General features: G+C 39.6%; 1 protein-coding gene and 1 long non-coding RNA gene across 4 annotated transcripts in view; one reads left to right on the forward strand and one right to left on the reverse strand.

Moving 5' to 3' along the window:
* Positions 1–3,842, reverse strand: part of LOC134498413 (uncharacterized) — a 24,010-nt gene extending 20,168 nt beyond the window's left edge. Inside the window, exon 1 of the long non-coding RNA XR_010068034.1 lies at positions 3,741–3,842. This is a non-coding gene — a long non-coding RNA (uncharacterized LOC134498413). The remainder of the gene's footprint in view (positions 1–3,740) is intronic.
* YPEL5 (yippee like 5) lies at positions 3,317–12,112 on the forward strand. Of its 3 annotated transcripts, none has more exons than XM_063304468.1 (3): positions 3,317–3,478; positions 8,834–8,993; positions 10,054–12,112. In XM_063304468.1, the coding sequence occupies exons 2-3, from the start codon at positions 8,853–8,855 to the stop codon at positions 10,276–10,278; spliced, it is 366 nt and encodes a 121-aa protein (XP_063160538.1). In that variant the 5' UTR covers positions 3,317–3,478; positions 8,834–8,852; the 3' UTR covers positions 10,279–12,112. The 3 variants fall into 3 exon arrangements, with proteins under 3 accessions (XP_063160538.1, XP_063160554.1, XP_063160546.1); XM_063304484.1 differs by lacking the exon at positions 3,317–3,478 and adding an exon at positions 4,094–4,455; XM_063304476.1 differs by lacking the exon at positions 3,317–3,478 and adding an exon at positions 6,446–6,477.
* The last annotated feature ends 1,500 nt before the right edge of the window (positions 12,113–13,612 follow it).

Below are 13,612 nucleotides of genomic sequence, written 5' to 3' on the forward strand. Positions count from 1 at the left end.
TAGGCACAATTTTTTCCAACCCAACTGGAAGCTACAGGGATCGAATCTAAGACCTTACTCATGCTCTACAGTATTATCGAGTTTGCCATTAATTAAGCTAAGATACTCTCAGACTCTGGTTTTGCTGAATGAACTAAAATGATTCCTTGTCTAGACTGTCAGCTCTAGACTCCTGAATGAGAATGGTATACCAGTTTTCTCCCAACAATATTCACTCTCTCCAAGGAACAGCTCCAGTCAGACCTCTCTCCTTTTAATTGCAAGAAGTCCAAGATTCACAGAGTTGGAAAAGGCCATTTAAGCCACTGATCGCAGCTCATTTCGTGCAAAAATCCAGTTTACAAAATCCTGATAGATGGCTGCCCATCCTCTGTTTGAATGCATCCAGCCCTATAATCATCCTTATTAATTGCCTCCACCGTCAAAGGGTTCTTACCATCAGAAAGTTTTTCCTGACAAAATCTGTACCATGTCATACACCAAAAGGAGTAAAACTTGAATTGGCCTCCTTTTGTGGCATCCTGTCAGGTACTTGAAGAGTGCTACCATATCCCCCAACCCTCAAGATTAAATATATTCTGTTCCCGCAATCTCTCTTCATGGGACTGTGGTTCCTGCTCGTATTTATGGAAACTATACTCAACTGTTTGGTTTGGCTTATCCAAATCATGTGTTAGTTGACAGCATTTGATTCTCTCCAGCTCTACAGCACAATATTCTTGTTCACATTTTCAGTTGTTTTCCATGGACTACATGGATGGATGAGAGGCCACCTTACTGTACTTGCTGCCTACTACTGTACTTGATGTCCAACTCCAAGGTGTTGGTGCTGTTGATTTTGCTTTGTGTGCTTCATGTGGTTTTAAAACTGTAAGTCACTGTGGGAGTCCTTTTTATGTTGAAAGGTTTTTCAGAAATAGTTTTAGATATAAGAGAAAACTGTAATATGACCAATGTAATTCAGTAATACTCTATGGCTAGTTGTAATTTGTGCATGCATTCCTTAGGTCACAAGTTTCAACTTGAAATATTCCATGAATCCAGTTTATCTGAATAAATACTAGTACTGAATACTGAAATGCATTTTGTAAAGATATGAGCAAGTTTTTAAAATCATCTGAAGTGGATAAAATAACATTCTAAGACGTTTCTTGTATGAGAGAGGCATTGTGCTAGAATAAACAGATAGAGCTGATTTTTCTTTCTGTATTTTTAATTATCATATTTTCAAAAGGGGACTGGGTTTCAGGTGGCCACTGAATCTGACTGATGGGAAACCTGTCAGTCATATTATTTGAAAGACAAAAGTAAATGAACATTCAGGATACTTGTAAAGCTGGACATTATAGTTGCATGGAGATGGGAAAAGCTACTGTAGGAGTTCACAGGTTCTTACTAACAGAAGAACACAAATGTATCTATTTAGAGAGCCAGTTTGGTCTAGCGGTTAAGGCACCAGGCTAGAAACCAGGAGACCGAGAGTTCTAGTCCTGCCTTAGGCATGAAAGCCGGCTGGGTGAACTTGGGCAAGTCACTCTCAGGCCAACTCACCTCACAGGGTGGTTGTTGTAGGGAAAATAGGAGGAGGAAGGAGTATTAGGTATGTTTACCACCTTGAGTTATTTATTTATTTGTTTATATTTATCAAACTTTATCACCGCCCATCTCCCCCACCTGGGGGGACTCTGGGCGGTTTACAATAAAACAGGATTAAAATCCAGAACAATTACAAATACAATAATACAATAAAAATAGAGATATAATAGTCTCTATATTATTCATAAAAATAATAAAGGTAGGATAGTAAATAAAATAAATAAAAATCAGAAAAATCAGAAATAAGCCATTCATTTCTGATTATATTTCATATTTGATAGTCAAGTTGGACTCATGACAACTTAGCATTCTTGGCAACAATATGGAAGTTGTTTGCCACTGACTTCTGGGAGGTTTTTTTTTTCAACTTCCCAATCTATTTTACACCCCTAGGATGCCACAGATTTTCTCCTGATGTGCCAGGATCTGTCCAAGGATCTGTCAAAAGGTAAAGGCCTGAGAAAATGTTATATATGAAGATATTTATTTTTGTATAAGATTCATATATGTATTTATTTGTTAACATATTCGGGCCATGAAAAAAAGCCTGGGTGGAGATTTGGATATCCCAAAGCATCCTCAATCCCATTTTCATAAAATGATGGCAGAATTCTAGGTCACCAATCCAACCCACAGAAGAATGAGCTTTGCCTTGTTGTTTTTTAAATTTACCAGTAGTGCACTTTGGTGCACAAATGGATTTGGACACAAATTATATGAACGTAGGTGAGTTTGCAATATTTCCACATTTTGCTTTTCAGAATGTGTTCATTTAGATGACAAAGAAGATGGGGAGACAGGAGCTGTATCAACAGTACTCCAGAGAACAGAGTAATTGGCAACCTCACTCATTCAAGCCACAGACTGACTGTTGTACACAGGAAAGTCTTTAAAAACTAACCCCAGTGTAGTTGTTCAAGAAATCTAGCTATACCATCCCTTGCTTGCTAGCAAGTAGTTGTGTCCACCAATTACCGTCTGTGCTTTCTGTTTCATGAGATACACTGTGTAGACCCTGTTTCTCAACCTTGCCAACTTTAAGGTGTGGACTTCAACTCCCAGAATTATACACCATCCATTTACATTACTGATCAATTTATAGTTTATATGGATATTTTCTGTAAATATTTTCTATATCCATATAAAGCCTGTGAGACTATAGTCTAATATTGTATCTATTTATCAGGGCAGCTGCTCTCTAACCTTTAGCAATTAAGCATGTAATATACATGAGTGTTTTTGTAAGTGGCAAATGGAACGAACTATTTGTGTATAGATGTTGCACCAGTAAGTTGAGGCCTTCTTTTCTACTTAGGTGTAAATTTAATTAAAACCTGATCTCTTCATTTTCCTTTCCCACAACAAAACTATACTCAGCGCGTCCTTCTTCCCTCCTTTCCTTGTCCTACAGAATTCAGTAATATCTCTCTATACGGAAAGAACATAACAAGGAATTTCTCAGACGACGAACCACCACAATTAAAAAAAGATCGAAGGGCAGATCCGACCACGCAAAACGCACCGCTTTTCCAGGGCTCCCTTTCTAGCCTCTGGCCCTTTAACGAGCCCCCGCCTCCCCACGTGGCCTCAATGTTTGTGCGAGGCCCGAGCAGCGTCAGCGGAAGGCGTGGCTCGCGCTAAGAGGAGGTGGTCCTCAGCTACTATGGCCGCGACTGACACAGTTGAAGGAGGGGCTCCTCCGGGAGGGCGGAGCCGAGCAGGGGCGGAGCCAGCGAGGGCCGGAGAGTGGGACCTCGCTGAGTTGAGAGGGCGACGCTTGGAGCTGCCTCGGGAGCGAGCAGGCGCCCGGCGCTGAGGCGGCTCTTTGGCTGCCCCTTTCTTTTCAGTGCAGGCTGCCGCGGAGTCGAGTGTCAGGTCTTAGGTAATGGCTGCTGCTCCGGGGGGCTCTAGAGACTCGCTGAGGGAAGAGAGGTTGGCGGAGGGGGCGGGGAGGCCAGTGGCCGAAGGAGCTGCGGGGCCTTGGCGAGCCTCTCCTGCTCGTCTCAGCCCGGCCTTCCTCCCGGGCCCCTTGGATCCCCTTGCCTTCCTGTACTCCCCAGGCTTGCTGTTTTTGCTTGGCGCCGGGGCTCCGGCGCGTCTGTTCCTTGTTTTCTCTTTCCCAACTCCCCCCCCCCCATGCAAACCTCCTCCCCGTTTGTTCCCTCCGTGTTTCCTCCTTCCTTCATTTCCTCGCTCGCGCAGCGAAATACCCCGAGCTGGTCCCGCCCTCGCGTTATCACAATAACACTCACTATGGCACAATAACACCCAATATGGCACGAAACCGTGCGCCGCCCGCCTCTCTGTGTGTCGGCCCACGACCGCCGCCTCCCCCGCCGACCCGCCGCCCTTGCATCCTCCTCGTCTCCGCCAGCCGCAACAGCGAAAGAGCTTTTTCCGGCTCGGCAGCCCAGCTTGGACCCGCCGCGTTTCGGTTGCTGCCCCTGCGCCGCAGCAACTCCCCCTGCCTTTTGTCCGGCGCCGCAGAGGAGCCGTAAGGGTTTTGCTTTCCTGCGGCAGATGGTCGAAAGTGCAGCTGCGATTGTCCCACGACGAATGCGACGGTGGGGCTGAGAGCCTGTCGTGCCTGTCTCTCCCTTTCATTCGAGGCGTTTATTGTTTTTCCACTCCATTGGTTCCTCCTCCTGTTGGGACAACTGTTGAGGGTGTTCCTGTAAGGAAACCACTTTTAACTATGTTTGCACGCCCACACGTATACTGAGTATACTGAGCAATAATTGAGGCTCTGTTTCTGGACTGCTTATTTTGTTTTTCCTTCTAATGTGCTGATTCCAAAAATGTACACCATTTAGTGATAGTAATTCTTAGGCTTGCTGCAAATCACGTTCACTTATTGAGGTATGCTCCTAGTTAAAATGTTTACTTTGAGTCTTCTCTTGTTTTCCCCATCAGTACAGCCACTTATTTTTTTCTCACTGAATATAGATTTGTCTCTGTTGCTGTCTTCTAAGGCTGTAAATGTATAAGAGATTCCTAAATGTAAAAGTTTCCAAATATAACACCACTGATGTTTAAAGAAGCTGCTTTTTCTTCTCTGGCTATGTGATAACAACTGGAGGCCCACAGGTCTCTTGTCAGCTGTTCCTTCTTTTTTTGTTGTCAAATCGTCTGTGTTTCTGGGTCCACCTCATTCTCACATGTGAAGGAAGGTGGCAGAATCCTTGCTGATTGGAGGCTGTGAGGCATGTGATCAGATTTCAGGCTGCTTTTTATGGGCTGTTGGGATGGGCCTTGGTTTTCTGGGTCTTCTGGCGGAAGTAAGCGCCTCTTGCAGTGTTCTGTAATGATTGGCGGAAAGGTGCCCAGGTGACTGAAACATTATCTGGACGGGAGACAATTCTGCTTTTCTCCTTTCTCCTCCTTTCCTTAGTTGATTCTTTAGTACAGAATCTATAACCCATAGTGCATTCCAACAAGCTTGCATTAACTGTGAGGAAAAGACAGAGTTTAACAATGCTTGATTCATTCATATTCCACTTTTTTTGTTACCCTTTTAAACTAAACCTGAACTATATCTAGTAGAACAGATTTTTGATAGAGCACCTTAATGTGTTAGAATCTCATTAAAACATCTGTTTCTTCAGATACTGTAGAACTTATTTCACATTGCTTAAGGAATAATGAAGTGTGTACCCATCCACCAAAGAGCTACCATGTGAGAGAGTAACTGACCCAAAGTCACCCATTTGGCTTTCATGGCTATGGGAGGACTAAATTTATGATCTTCTGGTTTGTAGTCTGGAATGTTAATCGCCATGCTGATGGTGTTGCATTTAATCTTCTGTGCTAATTATTATAAAGAAGATACATTCATTTTATAATTGAAATGTTGCATGAATCAAACACATAAAGATAGATCTCTTCAGTCCATTCTCTAAGTTTATTAAAAATAAGTTCAAAGGGGTGCTTCTCCAAATAAACCTAAGACATGTGTTTCTTTGTTAACAATAAATGTATGTGAGTAGGAAATCCTCATGGTAATAAGTATACCTAACAAATCCAGGTTCTATTCAGACAAAGAATGATGATGAGGAGAGGGTGATATCCTGAAATATTATGAAGGTTGTCAGTGAATTAAATGTGCTGACTTAAGTGTCTGAATTAGCTTTGGTCTCTCCTGTAGGATCAGGTCTTCATGCCTGAAATATAATGTTAAATCATTATTTTGAATCGTCTGCATAGACTTCTGCAGTGGGTGGAATGAACAAAGTAGTTAAGTCCAGTTACTGTAATGGATGTGCTCATACTTTTGCGCATGAGTAACTCTGAATTGTCAACAGCAAGGCAGTGAACTTCCCCAATTGTCCATAGATGAGCAGATGACAGTATTGCATATATCTGTTCTGGAAAATACATAGTTACTTAAGCTTGGATTCTTTAATCAAAGTTATACAGATCACAGAAAAACAAATTGCCCCCTTCTGTAATTTTTAAATCCAAGAAAAGGCACTTTTGAATTAATAAAAGCAGGTAAAAATAAAATACTGTACTGTTTTCAATCTAAAACCACTTTGCTTTTAAAACATGAGACATTTCATGTTTAGTTTGTAAGTTCATAGAATCATAGAGTTGGAAGGGGTCAGTTAGACATTTGAACCAAAATTTATAATAAGATAAACATGTGGCTGAAACATGAAAAGTGCTAATGGGCAGGTGGTTTTCCTTCAAAATATCAGACTAGTAAGAATTTTATGCATTATTCTATAAGGGAAAAATATCAGGCTAAGTTTTTCAGTATTTCTTGTTTTGTTGGAAATGGGCAAAAAGGAACAGCAATGATAATAACAATAATATCATTTTCCCTGTCTTTTCAGATTTTGACATCTCAAAACCAGAGTCCCTTCCCCAGTGGTTTGTTAGGTGAATATTCCTAATTTTTGAACAAGGAGGTCAACTTTGCCATCTGGTCTCTGTGTAAAAGCTATTTATGAAATACAGTCAGCTCTGAATCTAGAAGGCAGTATTTGTAAGACAATGCAATGTAGGCCACAAGCAGAAACTCCTGTAAAATGTTTTGTAATACAGAATACTTTCTATATATTGAGTTTTATATTCTAATCTGAAATAGAGTTATATAGTTGGACTATAAAAGTATGTGCCATAATAAATGTCTTTGAAATGCTATGAAATTTTGTTTTGTGCTTCCACATGATGGCTTTCAGTAGTAGTTTTGTTTCAGATTTCAGCTTGATTAATTCTTCCAAGAATGATATTTGCAATCTGAAACTAAGAAGAACCATTTAACCATATACACTATATTCTGCACTTTTTAAAAAATTTAATTTTGTAAGCATGTCTGTCTAAATAAGCCTCTTATATGCTTTGTAGACCATGAGATGTGTAGAAACCTGACAGTTGCAAGTGGCTGGTTTTGTCCTGCTAAAAAGTAAGGCTCTTAGGAATTCAGTAGTAGCATATGCCCCAAAGTATAGTAAACAGGCTATCCTGGTGATAAATGTATTTTGATTTATCTAGAGCTATTTTCCAATGCCAGTTATGGTCTTTCTGGTCTATAGCTTGCAGTTTGATCTCACACAAATGTAATGTCGGTATATAGAATCATAAAAGTTAAGGAGGGAGTTTTAATGGTCATCTGGTGCAACTACCTTCTAATGCAACAATATTGACTACCGTAATTGTTCTATATATGACAACTTGTCTCTGTTTAGAAATTCTAAATAGAAGATTTTACTTCTGCAGCAAACATCTTCCTGTTCTTGTGTTCTTATTATCTAAATACATTGTTCTGTTATCTATGGGACAACAGAAGAATCTTCTGATATTTGCAAGTGTCAGTTATATCACTTCTTAATTTTCTCTTCAGTATACACAGAACTTCAAGCTTTTCATATGGGACTATATTCTCTAAGCTTCTCATGTGTATTTTAATATGTGGAATCTATTAAATGCTCAAAGTATTTTTAATGATACATTCTGTAATGTTTAAAGGTGCTGCTGACATGTTGGTGGTCAGTAGTTCCCAGGGCTGTACACTAATACAAGCAAAGCCTAAAGTTGGAGCAATTTGGAATAGATCATCTGAGGTGAGATGGAGGGCTCAAACTTGCCCTGTTCTAATTCAAAAACCTTGGTGGAGCTCTGATACTGATTAGGGCAAAGATACAGCAACAGTACCAAAGGGAATTTCTAGGGAAAACCCCCCTCCCTTTCAAAATTTACTTACATAAAATACCTTGGTAGGAAGGGAATAGAGCAGAAATACTGAATTCTGTAATGTCCAAAAGCATCTTAGATCAGACTATCCTTTGGGATCAGAGCACCGTTGTTTGCCTCAGTACTTGTCTCAATCACAGCTTTAGGGAAAACTGGCAAAATGGGGTCTCTCAGGCAATGATTGGGCAATGGGGTCAGTTGAAGACAGCAAGGTCATGCAGGCCAGGGACAGGTCACAGGCAAATTGTTTCATAAAGAATTGTTGGAGGTTTTGGAACAATGCAGACATGGTATAATTAAGAGGCTGCTAGAGTTCAAATCAAAACCACAGTATGACATTACGATGATGGAGCATGCTGGGCTTAGAATAAGGGTTGTGATCTAGTGTGGAAGACCCCAAATAACACTAAGGGGATGGCATGGGGAGAAAGAGTGGATTATAGGAGAGGAATGTCTCCTTTCCTTGTCTTAAAGAAACAACCTGCCTGTTTTACCTGCTTGGGATTGTAGACTTACACAGTCTTGTGGTGCAGATGGCTATACCTTTGTGTACAAATTCTGGGCAGCTGGTTATTCAAGAGGTAGGAGAAAAAGACTCTGGCTGCATGCTGTGCTGTGACCATTTTCTGAAATAAATAATAGAAATAATAAAAGGAAGTTATTTTTCTTGCTTGCTTTTTGGTGTTATTAAAGCAGTAGAGGGAGAATCCTACTAGGAGGAATGGAGTTCCTTTTCCAGAACAGAGTGAATCAAGGTGGACTATGAACTGTTTGCAAAGCATCAGATTTTTCTCTCTTCCCCTTTTTGAATATGAGGACAACTCGTAATAGATATTTTGTATACAGAGTGTAATGGAGGGTGGGATGTGAAGGTGGAGATACCTGTTAATTTAAGTAGCCACATTTACAAAACAGTTCTTACTGAAATATCTAAGGAAATACTTATGCACTCTGTCATTTTTAAAAGAAAATAATTCTCACAAGTATATTGTTTTGTTGTGACTTTTCAACATTAATGCAATTTGTTTCTCCTGTTTTTTAGGGCTCGGACAGTTTTTAAAATGGGCCGCATCTTCCTGGATCATATTGGTGGTACTCGCCTATTCTCCTGTGCAAATTGTGACACAATCTTGACCAACCGATCAGAGCTTATATCTACCCGTTTTACAGGGGCTACAGGACGAGCCTTTTTATTTAACAAGGTTAGTTAAAGACACCTAATACTAGTTAGCAGTGTGACTCCAGTATTCCTGCAATACTTGGTTAGGTGAAGCAGAAATGTCCATTGATGAGTTGTAACAATGTGGTAGTAACAGTGGCTTAGGGCTCTTTTCAGATGCAAAATTTCCTGCTACAGTATTGCTTCTATGTGGCAGTGTATGTATAAGAAGTACATAGGTATCTATTTCACCATTTATCCATATGCTGAGAAGTAATGATCAATCCAAACTTGATATTAAGGTATTATGGATGTTAGAGTTATTGGATTGACTGTCTTTGCTGGGCTGTGGTTTTTTGTTAAAGGCTAAGAATATCAACATTAACTTCTGGAAAAAGTCAGCTTTCAATTACCAAGAATGTTGAAAATGTGAACGTAGCAAACAGGTAGAAGATTGGAAATAGAACACAAATTGGTTTCCACTTTAACAAATTATAACTTATAGACCAAGTTAATTAACATAATTAAATTGTTCTATGTAATGCTGATTATAATATGTGTAGGATTTGCTGGAAGTTGCTAGCCCTTGCTATGTGCTGAGTTGTACCTCCTTAAAATGTATGCCTTGCTTAATTTTGAAGGGTACTTTGTCTCCAAAAAGAAGAATATAATTAAGGGAAGAAAACATGTTGTTGGAGAGGTTGTTACCATAGTGGAGTTTAGCAACATGGCAGAATTCCAATTAAAGCTATTGTACTGCTTCTACAGAGTAGTCAAGGACTGACATTGCCATTAAAAGTTGAAAATCAACTTTTCCAAAGTTCTCTAGTGATTGCAAGATTTCTGAGTTGTCACTGTAGATGTAATAAGGTTAAAAATGTAGTGTAATAGGAAATGTGTTTGACTAGGAGTAGGAAGATCCAGGTTTTAGTTTCTTTGGCTATGGAAGCTCACTAACTTTGGACTAGTAAATTATTCTCAACCCAACCTATCTCACAGGCTTGTTATGGGAAAAAATAGAAAGGAGTGTTGCATATACCTCCCTGAGCTCCTATAAGTCACATCAATCAGTTGACTGCTTCTGTCCTTTTAACTTACTTTAGGTAGTAAATCTGCAGTACAGCGAAGTTCAAGACCGAGTTATGCTCACTGGCCGTCACATGGTTCGTGATGTGAGCTGCAAGAACTGCAACAGCAAACTTGGCTGGATATATGAATTTGCCACTGAAGACAGCCAGCGCTACAAGGAAGGCCGTGTTATCCTGGAAAGAGCTTTAGTCCGAGAAAGCGAGGGTTTTGAGGAGCATGTTCCATCTGATAACTCTTGAATTGAAATCTCTTCATCTTCAGGCTTTCTTTGTTGAAACTTAAAAAAGAAAAATCAACAAAAAACCCCAACCCTTACATATGCTGTCACCTTAGCATCTGCGTTGGATTCATGAACTACAGAGAGGGAAAGAGAATTCCATATGGAATGTTCCTTTTTCTTTATTATTTTTCTTTTTTTATCCTTTTCTCACTTGTTGTTCATAGAGAATGTTGTCTAGATGCTGTAATACTTTTTCACTCTCAGCTATGTAAGCATTTGAAGTTACAAATCATCTAAAAGGAATTTGGAAATTCCTTTTATTAGAGAAATCAGTTGTATTTTAGTTTGTAAAACCTGTTACATCATAAGGAAATTTTAGTGTAGCTATGCCTTTTAATTTATTTCCATTTGGTCCTCAGTTTTTATTTCATTTTTAGCCAGATTTTCCACCTTATTAGCTGGCTGATGAAGAGATCTGACTTTGTGAAGAGTGCTGAAGGTTCAGTGTTTTGTCCAGTTTGTGCTGGCCACTAATTCATATTTTTGTTGGGGCTCATTGGTAGTATGGAATCTGTGCTTGTCCTTCTTTTGTAACCCAAAGTTGTTCTCATTCCTTACTTACTTAAGCAACACTTTTACCATGTGGCTGGTGTTCTATTACTTGTTTAAACAAATAGGGCAAAAGTACGTCTTTCTATTTTTCAAATGTAATTTAAAATATTGAGAAATGGCTGTATTGTATAGGTTAAAACTATGTTGCTAATTATGGGGACTGAGCAGTTGTCTTATTCCTTTTCCTTCTTAGTTGATCTTAAATAGAAACTTACTCTTAATCTTGGAGTTTATTCCCTTTTTACCCTTAACCTTTAGTTCTGCATTAAAACCTGGCTGTGAAGAAAAAGGGCATGCATACATTCAGGCATCTAATCCATGCCTGTTTTAATAGCTTACAACTTGTCTTCAAATGCTGCTTCTGATGTCAAAGCTCTTACTCTTAGATGCATCTTACCTTTGTGATGCTGGGCCTTTACTGCTTTCACCAGCACAAGAAGCTCATTTGGCTGTATGTTGTAGCTGGATTATCTGGTGCTTCCTATAGCAAGTTATTTGTGTTACAGTACTGATTCTTGCTCATCAGAGCAAATATTTCTATATACTCTCCTTACTCAAGGGTGCCCAAATGTTGCTGCTGGTATGGCCTGCCCTCATGACATGTGTTTGGAGATCCAAGAGCTGAATCTTACAGGACTAATCACAATTTTGTACTCTCCTTGTCAGTACTAAGTATTTCATAAATAAGGACATACATGAAATTTGTATTTGCTTTATTGCAATAGATTCTTAAGCACTTGTTAAGTTCTACCATTGAGCAAAGAATACAAATGAGTATTCCTGTAGTTGGGATATTGGTAATACTGTAACTTTAATCATCCTAACCACACTTGCAGTGGCTGGGATAGGAAGTGATACCATTGCAAGTGTCTTGAAGACTTGTGTTCTCTGAATCCTGTCTCATACATAACTAGCAGACTGAAGAGGGTGGATTGTGATTATATTTTTTTGCACTCCATAAGTGGTACTTCGGCCACTGAGCTGCAGTTGGGCATCCCTCTTAGCTTGAACTTTAAAAAGGCCTGTTATGCAATTTAGAAGGACAAGTTGTGTATGCTGCAGCTGAGTTGAATAAGGATACTTAAAATAGGGTATTTGTGACTCAGATGAGTAGTCTTTAATATTGATTTCAGTATATCCCCTTTATTTTACTACTATGGTGATCTGTCATTGGCATGGTCCTTGATGTACTCTTCATGTGTTTTGATGTTGCAGTACAATAAAGTATGTTTTGTCCTGCATGGTCTCTAATTACATAGTTCACGTTATAAATATCACAAGTGGAACTCTGAATAACGCCAATATGTATTTGAGTGATTTCAGCCAATAGTGAATATACATAGTTGAAATAATTTATGTTCTTAAATTAGGCTAAGACAACTAACTGGAAGTAAATATATTTTGATATGTTTATAATATATAAATTGCCCAGTACTGCACTGTAACATTTGTATAAGTAAAATCCAGTGGAGAATTATGTTTCAATCCACATAGAAATACAAAAAGTACATATCATACCCAAGTACTAGAATTTGGAAAGATTTTATTTGCAAACATGCCCAATCCTAGTTATTTGTCTTGTCTTTAAACTGAAAGGTGTTATGAACATTTGTGCTATCATACATAGTTTTGGAACAGAAGTCTAGAATCCCATATAGAAGAATGAATAGGTGGATCCAGCATGTAACAATAAATAAAATAATGCATATTATTTCATTATTACCTCTGCACTCTTAGATAGGTGCACTTTTTGTGTAGATGTCAAGCACATGCTTGTGAGTTTAGAATTACGGGTTCCTAATTCGAGGGTAGACCACAGAACAACAGACTGGTTTAAGATTGGGAAAGGAGTATGGCAGGGTTGTATACTCTCACCCTACCTATTCAACTTGTATGCAGAACACATCATGTGATGTGCTGGACTTGAGGAATCCAAGGCTGGAGTTAAAATCGCTGGAAGAAACATTAACCATCTCAGATATGCAGATGATACCACTTTGATGGCTGAAAGCGAAGAGGAACTGAGGAGCCTTATGATGAAGGTGAAAGAAGAAAGTGCAAAAGCTGGCTTGCAGCTAAACCTCAAACCAAGATTAGGGCAACCAGCTTGATTGATAACTGGCAAATAGAGGGAGAAAACGTAGAGGCAGGGAAAGACTTTGTATTTCTAGGTGCAAAGATTACTGCAGATGCTGACTGCAGTCAGGAAATCAGAAGACGTTTAATCCTTGGGAGAAGAGCAATGACAAATCTTGATAAAATAGTTAAGAGCAGAGACATTGCATTGACAACAAAGGTCCGCATAGTTAAAGCAATGGTGTTCCCTGTAGTAACATATGGCTGAGAGAGCTGGACCATAAGGAAGGCTGAGAGAAGGAAGATCGATGCTTTTGAACTGTGGTGTTGGAGGAAAATTCTGAGAGTGCCTTGGACTGCAAGAAGATCAAACCAGTCCATCCTCCAGGAAATCAAGCCAGACTGCTCACTTGAGGGAATGATATTAAAGGCAAAACTGAAATACTTTGGCCACATAATGAGAAGACAGGACACCCTGGAGAAGTTGCTGATGCTCGGGAGAGTGGAAGGCAAAAGGAAGAGGGGCCGACCAAGGGCAAGGTGGATGGATGATATTCTAGAGGTGATGGACTCGTCCCTGGGGGAGCTGGGGGTGTGACGACCAACAGGAAGCTCTGGCGTGGGCTGGTCCATGAAGTCAGGAAGAGTTGGAAGCGACTGAATGA

This window comes from Candoia aspera, chromosome 1 (genome assembly GCF_035149785.1).
Source record: "Candoia aspera isolate rCanAsp1 chromosome 1, rCanAsp1.hap2, whole genome shotgun sequence".
Classification (NCBI taxonomy): domain Eukaryota; kingdom Metazoa; phylum Chordata; class Lepidosauria; order Squamata; family Boidae; genus Candoia; species Candoia aspera.